Raw genomic sequence first — 14,922 nt, 5'->3', positions numbered from 1 at the left:
CAATCAAAAGAATGCAGAGAAAAATGCAGTACATTCATGTTGATTGACTGTTATTTGTAGCTGTGGGGAGATCAGACTTTACTTTAGACTTTACAGATACAGTGTGGTAACGTTTCAAAATGATTTTAAAAATCTACAGCCTAGTCACAAATCAAAATTTGTGTGTAAAAGTTTAGCAGTTTTAATGACATGAGACTATAAAGCAATCTTTGTAACCAGGGCTCATAGGAATGAAGCAACAAAGAAGCACAGTGGTGGTAAATAATGGGAAGGAATCAAATGCAAAGAGTTTGATTCAGATGATTTTTAAATATGAGCAGTCATTAATATTTGAATAATGAAGCTGTGTGGCATAATTGCTGTGGAAAAGCTTCTACTACACAACAGGCTGTGTTGGCTACCAGGCTAGTTGACCTGAAATATTCCCTGTACTGCCTGATTTTCCTTACAAAGAAGTTATATTAACATAATTTAAGTGTTCTGTTTATTAGCAGAGCATGTCCCTACAGAGCAAAAGGGCAACCCTACATATAACAGATAGACTACTTGAGTTACTAAACAAATTGCTCTAAATTTAATAACTGGAAGGTTTTCAACTTATTAAACAATAACTTGTAGTAGACACCTGGCATTGGTTCACTTTTTACTAGATGGCCTCCTCCTGCACCTATTGTCTATTGTCTATTGTCTATTAACTTTAAATACAGATCCACCAATGATTTTCTGGCACTCTTGGTTCCAGATTATCCTTGCCAGATTATTGGTTTTGCTTGTCTAAACGAGGTCACATAACAATGATATAATAAACCTCTGACCCACTAATTATACCCCTCCTGTGTCTGTAAAGCACCATGGACGACTAGAAACTTGAATAAAACAAATATTAAATGTAAATTAATTTTACAGTGAAACTTGAATTTCTTGCATGGGCAACCAGGGTCGTGTCCTAATTAAAGGAGGTGTCAGACAATCGGTGGTGTATATATAATGAATACACAGTAGGTCATTGCATCACTCAATCTTTCCCGAATACTTTATTTCTAAACTCCATCCTCACCTAATTGCAAAACAGAATTTATGACAATTATTAGACAATTGTATTAGATCTACAAGGAAAAACGTTTTCACCCAGAGAGTTGTGAATTTGGGGAATTCTCTGTCACAGAAGGCAGTGGAGGCCAATTCACTGGATGTTTTCAAAAGAGAGTTAGATTTAGCTCTTAGGGCTAAAGGAATCAAGGGATATGGGGGGAAAAGCAGGAACTGGGTACTGATGTTAGTTGATCAGCCATGATTGGCGGTGCTGGCTACTCCTGGACCTATTTTTCTATGTTCTATGTTTTCTACACAGAGCACGGTGTTATGGAGCTTAAATCTAGATAGGCCTTGTGTTTCCACATTGCGACTTTTGTGGTATTTATGCATTATAGTTAAGGCAGAGATTGATAGATTCTTGATTAGTATGGGTGTCAGAGGTTATGGGGAGAAGGCAGGAGAATGGGGTTAGGAGGGAGAGAAAGAGCAGCCATTATTGAATGGTGGAGTAGACCTGATGGGCCTAATTCATCTCCTATCACTTATGATCTTATGAATTTACGATTACTGTATGGTAAGTTATGTCCAATCTATCAAATGCATTTTAGATTCCCTTTTCGTATCTCCCCTTTAATTTTTATAATTTTGGTTTGTATTGGTTGGTTTGTTTCACCTAGTTTCAGGTTAAATCTGTTGTTCAAGTGGTTTAGTTTATTCATTATTGCAATCCTTTCAGAATGTTATTCCAATCTCCTTAGTTCCTTCTCAATTGGCAATTTCTTGCCATTGTCGTACAAGAATCTGATACTTGACTTTTGCATAGTTCTGATTTCCAGTCACTTTCCTCAGATAAATGTACCTTCAATACATCTGCCTGGTTCAGTATTTTATAAAGAAAAGATTCTAGTACATTGTTTGCTTAGAACTCACACTTGGCACATTTGCTAGAGTCAATGTCTGGGGAGCAAACCTTCCCCTAGGATACCAGCATATTGTCTGGATGAGTATATCAGAGCAGTACTGTGGAAGTACTGCATTAACATGGGTGCCATCTGTCTGGTGAGATGTTACACTGTGGCGTCTTCTCAGGATAATGTGGAAGACCTCTGTGTTTGAGGTACAAGTTGATTTTATGAAACACTGGCTATCATTTGTCCCTCAAACAACACCAGCAAGAAATTCAAAGCTGGCCAGATATTTATCTAATTCCCGAGGTGGTATTTTTAAAAAGGGCACTGCTGCTGGACAAGGTGCAGGACAAACAAAAATTTGATTATGAAGTGTTTTGAGGATGTGACCAGCTCTATGCAAATGCAAGAATCTTTTTCCCTATTTTTAATGAAGTTTTTGTGAAACGTCCATAAGCTTTCTTCCTTTCTTTAATCCAAAGTTAGACAATGAAGCAATACTTAATACAATAAATTAATTGATTTATAAAATTAAAAATGTTAATTTTTTTTTTTTTTTAAAGAATACAATAAGAAAAACCAACCTCCCTGGAGTTCTGAATATTTATATGGAATTCTATCTTTCGCCACCAGAGGGCTGCCTGCCAATTTATACATCATCATTGACTGAATATTCAAAGTGCAGTCCGAAGCTTTTCAATTAATGAGAGAAACGCTATTTCACCCTAAAGTGGCTGCACTCTCTTGGTTGGTAATTTTATCAACTCTGCCACCCAGGTATTTGCTGACATCTCTTACTGTCAGCCCTGTGTTAGCTCCAAACACATCAAGTGATTATTGAGATTATTCACAGAGGAATGGTAAATTATATCACCAAATCCTACTGCCACTGCAGGGGGAATAACAATCACTACCATCATCAAAATACTTTCACTTCTCCATAAATTTACAATTTCAAATAAACACCTGTGTACATATTGTTTTTAAAGAACATAAGAAAATAGGAGCAGGATAGGCCACTCAAGGCCCTCAAACCAGCCTCATGGCTCGATATGATCTGCCCCAGACTTCATTTTCTGCGCCAGGAAATTAGCATATTTAAGACTGATTATTTAGCCAAATGAATGTGGCTTATTTAGGTATTGTGTTGTCTCTAGGTAGCCCTTCATCTGATGGCTTTGAGCATCACTTGCTTTTCTTACAGGCATTTCTACAAAGGTCAATTAGTCAAAAACACAAGGGTTCTAGTTGGCATGTACCTCTTGGATGTGGCAAGTGTTAGCTGTGATTGAATTGGTAGGGTCCTTGTCTGAATTAGAAAGCACAGAGTTTGATTACTTCAAAAGAGATTGAACAAAATATCCGGACTGATGATCCAAGGGATTGCTGAGGGATTGCTGCACACTTGTAAGTGCCATCTTTGAATGAGACATAAACCATGGCACAGCTATCCCAATGTTTATTTTATAGTGACTAAGGTTTAGCAGGTGAACTCAGTATGCCAAGTTAGATAAATGAGCTTGGTGGCTTCTGGGCCAATATCAGAAAAAAGATGGCCATAAAATCCACAGGCTTTTCATAGCAGCCTCATTGGTTCACCTCTGCCTTTCAGCAAAGAGAATCTGCTATCCTAGAGTTTCATGGACTTTGGGTGACTGAAGATGCTGCTGTGTGAGTCTTCACTTCTCCAGTTAAAAATACAAGATTTTGCAGAAGCATCAGAATACAGAAAAGGTAGGATTTGACCAGACTTTGGCAAAATTGTACAGCATGTATTTTGATCAGCATCTTGTGCTTATCCAAGAACATAACAAAATGAAACTGGAAGAGTAAGACAGATCAGCCTAACATCTGAAGCACCAGGATATTGATTTACACCACACATTTCTAGCATTACCTGTTTTATTTCTGACCTTGATTCAGCTTTTATTAAAATCAGCAATTAATCAGATAAATGCCCACATTAAATTAGCTTTGTATCATGCACAACCAATATCTTTCAACATGTAATATGACAATATATTCTTCCAGTCAAGATAAACGATTCTATTGTCACGGAGACAATTTATAAAGACTTACCCGATTGCATGCCTTTCCAGTAATCTCTGTACGGGCATTGACAGCTTTCCTAGAAAGCGCTTTATAATGGGTCGGCTCTTTGCAAACTTATCCTTGACCTCGATTTCAAGAACATCTGTGGGGAGTGAAACAAAACTGTGCTTCTGCAGAGCACAGAGAGAAAGAGAGCGAGGAGTGAAAAAAAAAAATCAAAGCTACAAACTACTTACAATCCTACAGGTAGTCCAGCACAAATGAAAATTAAAAAAACCCAGCAGATGCTGGAAATCTCAAATAAAAACAGAAAATGCTGGAAACATTCTGCAGGTCAAGCAGCATCTGTGGAAAGGGAAACAGTTGATGTTCCAAGTCCAAGACTCTATCAGAACTGCATAAAGGATCTGACAAACAGTTTTTGATGAAGCCAGACACAAAAGGCTGGAGTATCTCAGTGGGTCAGGCAGCATTTCTGGTGAAAAGGAATAGGTGATGTTTCGGAAGGGTCTCGACCCGAAACATCACTTATTCCTTTTCTACAAAGATGGCTGCCTGACCCATTGAGTTGCTCCTGTCTTTTGTGTCTGCCTTTATTTTAAACCAGCATCTGCAGTGCCTCCTTACACAGCTTTTGATGAAGGATACTATATCTGAGATGTTAACTATTTCTCTCTCTTTAGAGGCTGTCTGGTTTGATGAGATTGTCCATATTTTCTGTTTTGATTTTAGCCCATCATAAACAATGCCTCTGGACTCGACAAATCATATAATGTTTACCTCATCGAACAGCATCTGCTCTTTAAATGCATCCAAACTAGGTTCCCATCCCACCTTTTCTTCTTGTGACACAATACCAAAAATGTGCTGATGATTTATTAAACAATGGTTACACAGTGTTGCAAAGAATTAAAAAAAGTATAGTGGAGAATGTCACAAAGCTGGAGCTTACAGGGAAGGTGTAAATTAATTACAAACACAAGGAAATGCAGGTGCTGGTTTACAAAAAAACACACAAAGTGCTGGAGTAACTCTGTAGATCAGGCAGCATTTCTGGAGAACATGGATAAGTGACGTTTCAGGTCGAGACCCTTCTTTAGATTGGTTGTAATAGGGAGGAAAAAGGTGGACGAGAAGTGGGGGTGGGACAAGTGAGATATCCACCTATTACTTGCCACCATCTCTTCCAGCTTTCTCCCCCCACTACAATCTGTCTGAAAAAACTTTGCCTATTGACATTCTCCAGAGATGCTGCTTGACCCACTGTTACTCCAGCATTTTGTGTAACTTAATTACAGCATTTAGATATGTAGATAACCAGTAATAAATATTAGTATTCCTCTCCTGTATAAAACAGTGGTGCAGCAAGTGCAGGGACAATCTATGATGCCAATAACTAGAGTGTTTACTTCCAAATTTCAATGTAGATAATATAGTAATAAAGTAGTATGCTGTTGATATATTATTTGAATAGATTTAGAAATGTTGCTGTCTGACACTACAACAGATAGAGTCATAGTTATACAGCAGGTAAAGAGGCCCTCTGGCCCAACTCACCCATGCCAACCGAGATGACTATTTTGCCTGTGTTTGGCTGTGTTTGGTCCATCTTCCTCTAAATCATTTAATTCATGTACCTATCTAAATGTCCTTTAAATGTTGTATTAGTATACACATTTACAGCTTTCTCGGGCAGCTCGTTCCACCATCCCATCACCCTCTGTATGAAAATGTTGCATGGTGGACATGAATCTTACATTAAATGAAGCAGAACTGCACTCATTGTAATTACAGAATAAATCAGTCAGCATCTTCTGCTTTCAGTTAAAGACTGAAATCAGCAATTACTGTATGAGTTGCCCTGCTCCTCTAGAAACTTAATTAAAACAGCATCTTACTAGGGATTGGCATTGAAATGCACAAAGTTCTGTGAAGTTGTGGTTTGTTCACTGATGTTCAGTGAAGTGATCCTTGACTTCCTCGTCGGCAATCCTCAATCAGTGCAGATCATAACAATGTCTCCCCTTCATTGACCATCAACAGGCGGTCATGGCAAGGCGTATTTAGGGTGGCACGGTGGCTCAGCGGTAGAGTTACAGCCTTACAGCTCCAGAGGCCCGAGTTCGATCCTGACTATGGGTGCTGTTGGTACGTTCTCCCCATGACCTGCATGGGTTTTCTCCGGGTGCTCCGGTTTCCTCCCACACTCCAAAGATGTACAGGTTTTTAGGTCAATTGGCTTTGGTAAAATTGTAAATTATCCCTGGTGTGTGTAAGATAGTGTAAGTGTACGGGGATCAAGAGGACAAAGAGTTTTGAATTATCCTCAGACTTACAAATGGCAATCTTCCTGCTGGATTCCTTGTGCGACCACATACGCAGTAAAACATTTACACACTTACTCTTGACTTCCCTCAAGATTAACAGTTAAAAGCAAATAGACACACAACTCATATTGTTAAAAAAAACAGCAACATGTGCAGCATGGAGAAGAAAACCAAAGAATTTATACTAAACATTTTAAGATCATTAGTCAACCAACAGCTGAAATATGAGCAATTCTGGGCAGATGCATGAAACAAACTGGATTGCTCTTTCAAAAAACATAGACATGAAGCTCCAAATGCTTTCTTTACAGGAATAAAGGTACTAAAACCCCAATATTCCCCTCCTGCCATGATGTGTGGGAAAGGACTGAGCAGGTAGAAGCGAGGGAGGCCATGGAACATATTCCTAATGGTTTGTCTAAGTTTCAAAGGTAGAATTAATTATCACTTCACAGAGGCGTAGGCCATTCTGTCCACTGTATCCATCACAGCTATTTGCAGAACAATCCTGATTGCGGAACAAATTTATTTTCCTTCATATATTTATTCGAATTCCTTGTAAAAATGGAGAAAGTTGGTATTGATTTATTATTGTCACAGTGCAAGGGCACTGTGGTGGCGCAGCGGTAGAGTTGCTGCCTTACAGCACTTTCAGAGCCAGAAACCTGGGTTCCATCCTGACTACGGGTGCAGTCGGTACGGAGTTTGTACGTTCTCCCCATGGGTTTTCTTCGGTTTCCTCACACACACCAAAGACATAGGTTTGTAGGTCAATTGGCTTTCAATAAATATAAATTGTTCCCAGTGTGTGATGTATACATGCAACAATATGGTAAAGCTGCTATGTGATGTATACATGCAACAATATGGTAAAGCTGCCTGCGCATTGCGAAAATACACAGAGAGAGTTAAAATGGTGATCTCGTGTCCAGACGTGTCCTGTTTTGGTCTCCAACTTAATGCGTGCTTTTGAGAATGACACTGAGTAGAACGTATCATTAATTGGCGACGAGGATAAACTTGTTTTGAAGTTTCGCCTGGTGACTTGCTGTTGTGGCTACCATGGCTATTTTTGGCTCAATAGGGGAATTTGATGTTGCACAGGGCGACTGGGTGCAGTACGCCGAGCGCATTGAACATTACTTCCTAGCCAACGACATTACAGATGCGGGAAAGAAGAGGGCCATCTTGCTTTCCGTGTGTGGTGGACCAACGTACAGACTCATCTCGAGTTTTCTTGCTCCACAGAAACCTGGGCAAGTCGAATATTCTGAGATTGTGTCAACTTCTTTTGCGGAAGTGGCGGCGCCTAACGGCTGCGGCTCGCTAGCAGTCTGTTCGTCTTTTTTCCTTTTTTTTTTGGTTGTGTGTCGGTATTGGGATGGGTTTGTTTTTTTTTTGGTTGTGTATGTGTGGGGGGTGGGGGGGGTGGTGGTGGTGTGTGTGGGTGGGTGAAACCTTTCTCTTTTAGGTCTCTTCCTCACGGCGCGGGGTGCGGCTCAGCCGCGGGGCCTAACATCGCCCGGTGCGGCTTGACCGTGGGGCCTTCCATCGCCCGGTGCGGCTCGGCCGCGGGGCCTAACATCGCTGGTGCGGCTCGGCCGCTGGACTTAACAGTGCCCGGTGCGGCTTGGCCGCGGGGCCTAACATCGCTGGTGCGGCTCGGCCGCTGGACTTAACAGTGCCCGGGCCGCGGGGCCTAACATCGCCCGGCGCAGCTCGGCCGCGGGACTTTTCATCGCTGGTGCGGCTCGGCCGCTGGACTTAACATCGCCCGGTGCGGCTTGGCCGTGGGGCCTTCCATCGCCCGGTGCGGCTCGGCCGCGGGGCCTAACATCGCGGCTCGGCTGCGGGACTTAGCTGCGCACGGCTCGGTCACGGGGCCTTCCACCGCCCAGTTCGGCCGCGAAACGTTTCAGCGCCCGGTGCGGCTCGGCCGCGGGGACTTCCATCCCCTTGCGGGGACTGTGCGGGTCGGTCGGGGACGAACTGTCTGTCCGTGGGCGTGGGGAAGAGAGTGGAAGTTTTGTTGCCTCCATCACAGTGAGGGGGTGTTTGGAGTCACTGTGATGGACGTTTGTGTTGGGGTCATGAGTCTTGTGTTCTTTTTTGTGTGTGACTGCTATGTAGTTTCGTTCGGTACCTTGGTACCGAATGACAAATAAAGCTCTGAACTGTTGAACTGTTGAACTGTTGAACTGTTGAACTGTTGAACTGTTGAACTGTCACGAATCACAAGGTCCCGAAACCATCAGTCATCGTCCAGCATTACAAATTCAACTCTCGTCATCATCAACCGGGTGAGTCAGTCGCTGATTATGTGGCCGAGTTATGTCACCTCGCTGAACATTCGGCTTATGGTTCGAATCTCAATGAAATATTACGTGATCGTTTGGTGTGTGGGATTGATGATGACCGCATTCAGCGTTGATTATTGTCAGAAGCCACGTTGGATTTTGACAAGGCACTCGGTATCGCCACCGCTATGGAGACGGCAGACCGCAACACGGCTGATCTCCGTGACGGGAAACAAAAGCCCAGCGAAGCGATAAATATAATCACGAAATCAAGGGGGCCTCACAGCGGTCATCCCAAGCGGGGAACCATAAGAGGATCTTCGTGTTATCGTTGTGGTGGCTCTCCCCACGCTGACCCGAACAACTGTCCAGCGAAACAGGTGGATTGTTTCAACTGCGGGAAAAAAGTGCATTTCTCACGGGTGTGCAAGTCGAGTGGGAAAAATGCTCAAAGTGGAAGGAAAAAACAGCAGAAAAAGCAGTCAGCCAGAAAAACGGCAAAAAACCACCAACTGACTAAGGAAGGTGATGTGTGTGGTCTTTATCATACTAAAAGTGAGAAGAAGAAAGTTACTCCTTTCACTGTGGACATGTGTGTGGGGGGAAAGACTATCCCCATGCAAATCGACACCGGAGCTGGAGTTACGCTTATCAGTGAAGAGACGTGGAAGGACCAGTGGCTAAAAGGTGAAGGGTTACGCCTTCGTGATAGCACCGCGGTTCTCCGTACTTACACTGGGGAGAAAGTGGAATTGTTGGGAGAATGTTCGGTGCCAGTCTCTCACAACCAGCAAACAGCGACGCTCAAGCTGCTGGTAGCAAAGGGGGCGGGACCAAGCCTACTTGGCCGTGAGTAGTTGAAAGTTCTGCGACTCAACTGTCAGGAGGTGAACCAGGTCAACGTGAACGACCGCCTGCAGAGCCTCCTCTCCAAATACGATGACCTCTTCAAAGCAGAACTCGGGGCGCTCAAGGGCGTCGAAGTCGACATCTACATCGACCCGGCCGTACCACCGAAATTCATCAAGGCTCAACCAGTGCCTCTGGCCTGTCGCGATCGCGTTCATCGCGAATTAGATCGCCTAAAGGAGGAGAAAATCATAGAACCCATCCAACACTCGAAATGGGCGGCACCGATTGTCTCCATTGACAAGGCAGACGGTAGCATGAGAATCTGCGGAGACTACAGGTTAACGGTGAATACAGCAGCTCGATCTGATACGTATCCTATACCTCAGATTGATGAGTTGTTTACTAAGTTGGTGAAGGGGAAGCAGTTCACCAAACTTGACCTGTCGCACACTTACCTGTCGCACGCTTACCAGCAGTTGGATTTGTCGTCCGGATCCCGTGAACTGGTGACGATAAATACCCATCGCGGTTTATTCCAATACACCAGAGTGCCGTTTGGCATTTCAACAGCACCGGCTGTATTTCAGCGTACGATGGACAATCTTCTGGCGGTGATTTCTAGGGTTGCTGTGTATCTGGACGATCTGCTCGTCACAGGTAGTTCCGAGGAAGAACACTTCGACAACCTCGAACAAGTCCTCCGCAGGTTCCAAGATGCAGGCCTACGACTGAAATGGGAAAAATGCACCTTTCTCGTCAATGAAGTCCAATACCTGGGCCATAAGGTGAGCGCTGAAAGGCTGCAGCCAGCAGATGAACGAGCCAAAGCCATCGATGAGCTGGCTGAACCGAAGAATGTCAGAGAACTGAAAGCGTTCCTTGGGATGCTGAACTATTACGGCAAATTTCTGCCTATCTCTCAATCATGCTCGAACCGCTTCATCAATAGCTGCGCCAAATGGTTCGATGGCACTGGGGACCAGCTCAGCGGAAGGCGTTTGCACAAGCTAAGCAAAGCCTGAAAGTTCTGATGCACTACGACAGCAACAAGCCGCTCGTTCTCTCCTGTGACGCCAGCCCTTACAGAGTAGGGGCAGTGCTGTCACACGTCACGGAAGATGACACGGAAATACCAATAGGCTACGCTTCATGCAGTATGAATAACGCCAAACGCAACTACTCGCAGCTGGATAAGAAGGGTCTAGCCATAGTCTTCAGCGTCAAGAAGTTCCACACATACTTGTACGGACGACAATTCGTAAACAACACCGACCACAAGCCACTTCTTGGGTTGTTCAGTAACGACAAGGCCATTCCGTTAATGGCTTCGCCGCGAGTGATTCGCTGGTCGCTAACACTGGCAGCGTACGATTACGACATCGCGTACAAACCGGGATCAGCCAACGCCAACGCAGACGCACTTAGCCGACTCCCACGACGAGCGACGGTATCGCAAGCGCCAATACCAGGAGAAATCGTCCTTCTGATGAGCGAGTTGGAGAAATCACCCATCACTCCGTCGCGTGTTCGCACCATGACGCAGAGGGATCCGATTCTGTCTCGTGTTCGCGAATACATCATGAGCGGGTGGCCAGACAAACCACCAAATGATGATTTCAAGCCCTACTTCAGTCGCAAAGTGGAGCTGAGCATTCACGAGGGTTGTCTTCTCGGGGGTAGTCGTGTTGTACTACCACCCCAATGTCGTTCGCAAATGATCGAAGAAGTGCATGATGCCCATCCGGGTATTGTGAAGATGAAAGCGATCGCTAGAAGTTGTGTGTGGTGGGCTGGAATCGATAAGGACTTAGAGCACAAAGTCCGAGCGTGTTCAGAATGCCAAATGCATCAGTGGGATCCGCCCAAAGCACCATTGCATTCATGGGAGTATCCTAGTCGCGAGTTCATGTTGATTACAGGGAAAGATGTTGCTTGTTCTCATCGACGCATATTCAAAGTGGATTGAAGTGCATATCACAAGTGAATCAACCAGTGACGTCACTACGGACAAGCTTCGCTTCGTGTTCGCAACACATGGCCTTCCGCATACACTGGTTTCTGACAACGGCCCATGTTTCGCTAGCGAAAAGTTTGCAAAGTTCATGAAAGCGAATGGCATTCATCATGTCAAAAGTGCGCCATACCATCCAGCAACCAATGGTCTCGCAGAGCGTGCCGTGCAGACGGTGAAGGCAGCGCTCCGCAAGATGTCGGGACCGCTGCAAACCCGTGTCGCTCGATTCCTCATCTCGTATCGTTCAACGCCGCAAACTTCTACAATGCAAACGGCGGCAGAAATGCTGATGAAAAGGAAAATCCGCACGCGTTTCAACATCGCGGTGCCAGATGAAAGAGCGACCATTGGTGACAAACAATTCTCGCAAAGGTTGCACCATGATTCGCGCCCAGCTCGAGAATTTGAGGAGGTAGAGAACGTGCTAGTGCGCAACTACGCAAGAGGGGAGAAATGGGTACCAAGACGCATCGCAAAGAAGCTAGGTCCTGTCTCGTACCATGTCGAGGTTCACGTCAATGGTGTAGAAATCTGGAAACGTCACGCAGACCAGATTCTGAAATGCAAAATCGACGCTCCCACAACCAACGAATTGGGAGATTCGATAAATTTCAACATGGGTACGCCCACAGTGAGCGATGAAGACGTCAATGAAAGAAGCGTTGCACATGAAAACTTCGACGAAAGCAACCACGATGACACCGTCGAGGACGCGACATCAGAGCGCAATGCAGAAAGCAATTCAGGGCAGTACCCAAAGCGAAATGGAAAGCGACCGGATTACTATGGATTCTGAAAACGGACGATTTTGACAACGGGCTTGACTATACGGACTCGGTTATATGGATAATGTAAACGCCACGAAAATTTGGTTATCATTAATGGAAAGGATTGTAGCATGAATACTCTTATTCGGCATTTTGGGCTGGTTAGGTTATTTGGTTGATAGAATTACATTGAAGATGATACTCACGTTCAAAATAAGAATTGGATATGTAAACTTTGATTTGGATTTAATTGGATACAAAATGATGCATATTTTTGGACTCACTTAAATTGGGTTTTGTTATAGGAAAATACTTTGGAAAGATAATGGATATAAAGATCATTATAATATTGGATTGTTTTATACGTATTAGTATGCTTTAGATGGAAGAAAAGTATCACAATTCTAAAGGGGGAGATATGTGATGTATACATGCAACAATATGGTAAAGCTGCTATGTGATGTATACATGCAACAATATGGTAAAGCTGCCTGCGCATTGCGAAAATACACAGAGAGAGTTAAAATGGTGATCTTGTGTCCAGACGTGTCCCGTTTTGGCCTCCAACTTAATGTGTGCTTTTGAGAATGATACTGAGTAGAACGTATCACAGTGTGTGTAGGATAGAAACATAGAAAATAGAAACATAGAAAATAGGTGCAGGAGTAGGCCATTCGGCCCTTCGAGCCTGCACCGCCATTCAATATGATCATGGCTGATCATCCAGCTCAGTAACTTGTACCTGCCTTCTCTCCATACCCCCTGATCCCTTTAGCCACAAGGGCCACATCTAACTCCCTCTTAAATATAGCCAATGAACTGGCCTCAACTACCTTCTGTGGCAGAGAATTCCACAGACTCACCACTCTCTGTGTGAAGAAATGTTTTCTCATCTCGGTCCTAAAAGACTTCCCCCTTATCCTTAAGCTGTGACCCCTGGTTCTGGACTTCCCCAACATCGGGAACAATCTTCCCGCATCTAGCCTCTCCAACCCCTTAAGAATGTTATATGTTTCAATAAGATCCCCCCTCAGTCTTCTAAATTCCAGCGAGTATAAGCCTAGTCTATCCAGTCTTTCATCATATGAAAGTCCTGCCATCCCAGGGATCAATCTGGTGAACCTTCTCTGTACTCCCTCTAAGGCTAGAATGTCTTTCCTCAGATTAGGAGACCAAAACTGTACACAATACTCCAGGTGCGGTCTCACCAAGGCCCTGTACAACTGCAGCAGAACCTCCCTGCTCCTATACTCAAATCCTCTTGCTATGAATGCTAACATACCATTCGCTTTCTTCACTGCCTGCTGCACCTGCACGCTTGCTTTCAATGACTGGTGCACCATGACACCCAGGTCACGTTGCATCTCCCCTTTTCCTAATTGCCCACCATTCAGGTAATACTCTGCTTTCCTGTTCTTGCCGCCAAAGTGGATAACCTCACATTTATCCACATTATATTGCATCTGCCATGCATTTGCCCACTCTCCTAATCTATCCAAGTCACTCTGCAGCCTCCTAGCATCCTCCTCGCAGCTAACACTGCCACCCAGCTTCGTGTCATCCGCAAACTTAGAGATATTGCATTCAATTCCTTCGTCCAAATCATTAATATATATTGTAAATAACTGGGGTCCCAGCACTGAGCCTTGCGGTACCCCACTAGTCACTGCCTACCATTCCGAAAAGGACCCGTTTATTCCTACTCTTTGCTTCCTGTTCGCCAACCAATTCTCTATCCACCTCAACACTGAACCCCCAATACCGTGTGCTCTAAGTTTGTACTCCAATCTCCTATGTGGGACCTTGTCGAAGGCCTTCTGAAAGTCCAGATATAACACATCGACTGGTTCTCCCTTATCCACTCTACTAGTTACATCCTCATAGTATTAATGTGTGGGGATCGCTGTTCGGCGTAGAATCAGTGGTCCGAAGGGCCTGTTTCCGCGCTGTATCTCTAAACTAAACTAAGATCCAGAGAGAAAGTCCAATGTCCGCAGTGATGTTGATTGTTATCTCAGGGTGCTGTTCATCCAATTTGCATGAGGCCTCACTCTGCCAGTGTAGGAGGTTTAGGACAGATAGGTCAGTATTTCTTTCCTAGTTTTTCTTGTTCCTAGTTCTGAACAAGAAGTCTTTGACCTGAAACATTAACATTATTCTTTCCAGAGATATTGACTGATCTGTTGAGTGCTTCTGCTATTTTCTGTATTTATTTCAAATTTCCAGCAGTTGGTTTAAATTTTCATTCACTGAACAATAAATTGACAAGAGTGCTTTGCCTTCAACCAGTATCAGCTGAAAAGGCTACATGGACCCTTTCTCTGCAGTTACAAATTTGCTTTTATGATTTATTGGAAAATATAAGGATATTTTAAAATCTTAGACAGACAGTATATAAAGTCATACAGCATGCAAGCAGGACCTTCAGCCCAATTCATCCATTCTGACCAACCTGAGATTGTCCCACTTGTCAACCTATATCCCTCTAAACTTTTCCTATTCTTGTACCTGTCGAAATATCTTGTAACAGTGTAATTATACCCACCACTACCTCCTCCTCTGACAGTTTGTTCCACGTCACCTCTGTGTAGCAAGACCGGCCCCTGAATTTTAAATTTTTTCCCCTTTCACCTTAAATCTATGCCTAATGACTTTTAGACTCCCCTAAAT

The 14,922-nt window shown here is 43.9% G+C and overlaps 1 protein-coding gene across 6 annotated transcripts in view; it reads right to left on the bottom strand.

Annotated features, from left to right (window-relative positions):
- LOC144604083 (E3 ubiquitin-protein ligase HECW1-like) overlaps positions 1 to 14,922 on the bottom strand; it is a 316,240-nt gene that overhangs the window by 126,550 nt on the left and 174,768 nt on the right. For all 6 annotated transcript variants that reach the window (XM_078418197.1, XM_078418215.1, XM_078418186.1 and 3 more), the window contains one exon: positions 4,023 to 4,165. In XM_078418197.1, the coding sequence (XP_078274323.1) occupies positions 4,023 to 4,165 (143 nt within the window). The remainder of the gene's footprint in view (positions 1 to 4,022; positions 4,166 to 14,922) is intronic.

This window comes from Rhinoraja longicauda, chromosome 2 (genome assembly GCF_053455715.1).
Source record: "Rhinoraja longicauda isolate Sanriku21f chromosome 2, sRhiLon1.1, whole genome shotgun sequence".
NCBI classification, from domain to species: domain Eukaryota; kingdom Metazoa; phylum Chordata; class Chondrichthyes; order Rajiformes; family Arhynchobatidae; genus Rhinoraja; species Rhinoraja longicauda.
The sequence above is the reverse complement of the archived record's forward strand: the minus strand, read 5'-3'. Positions and strand labels throughout refer to the sequence as shown.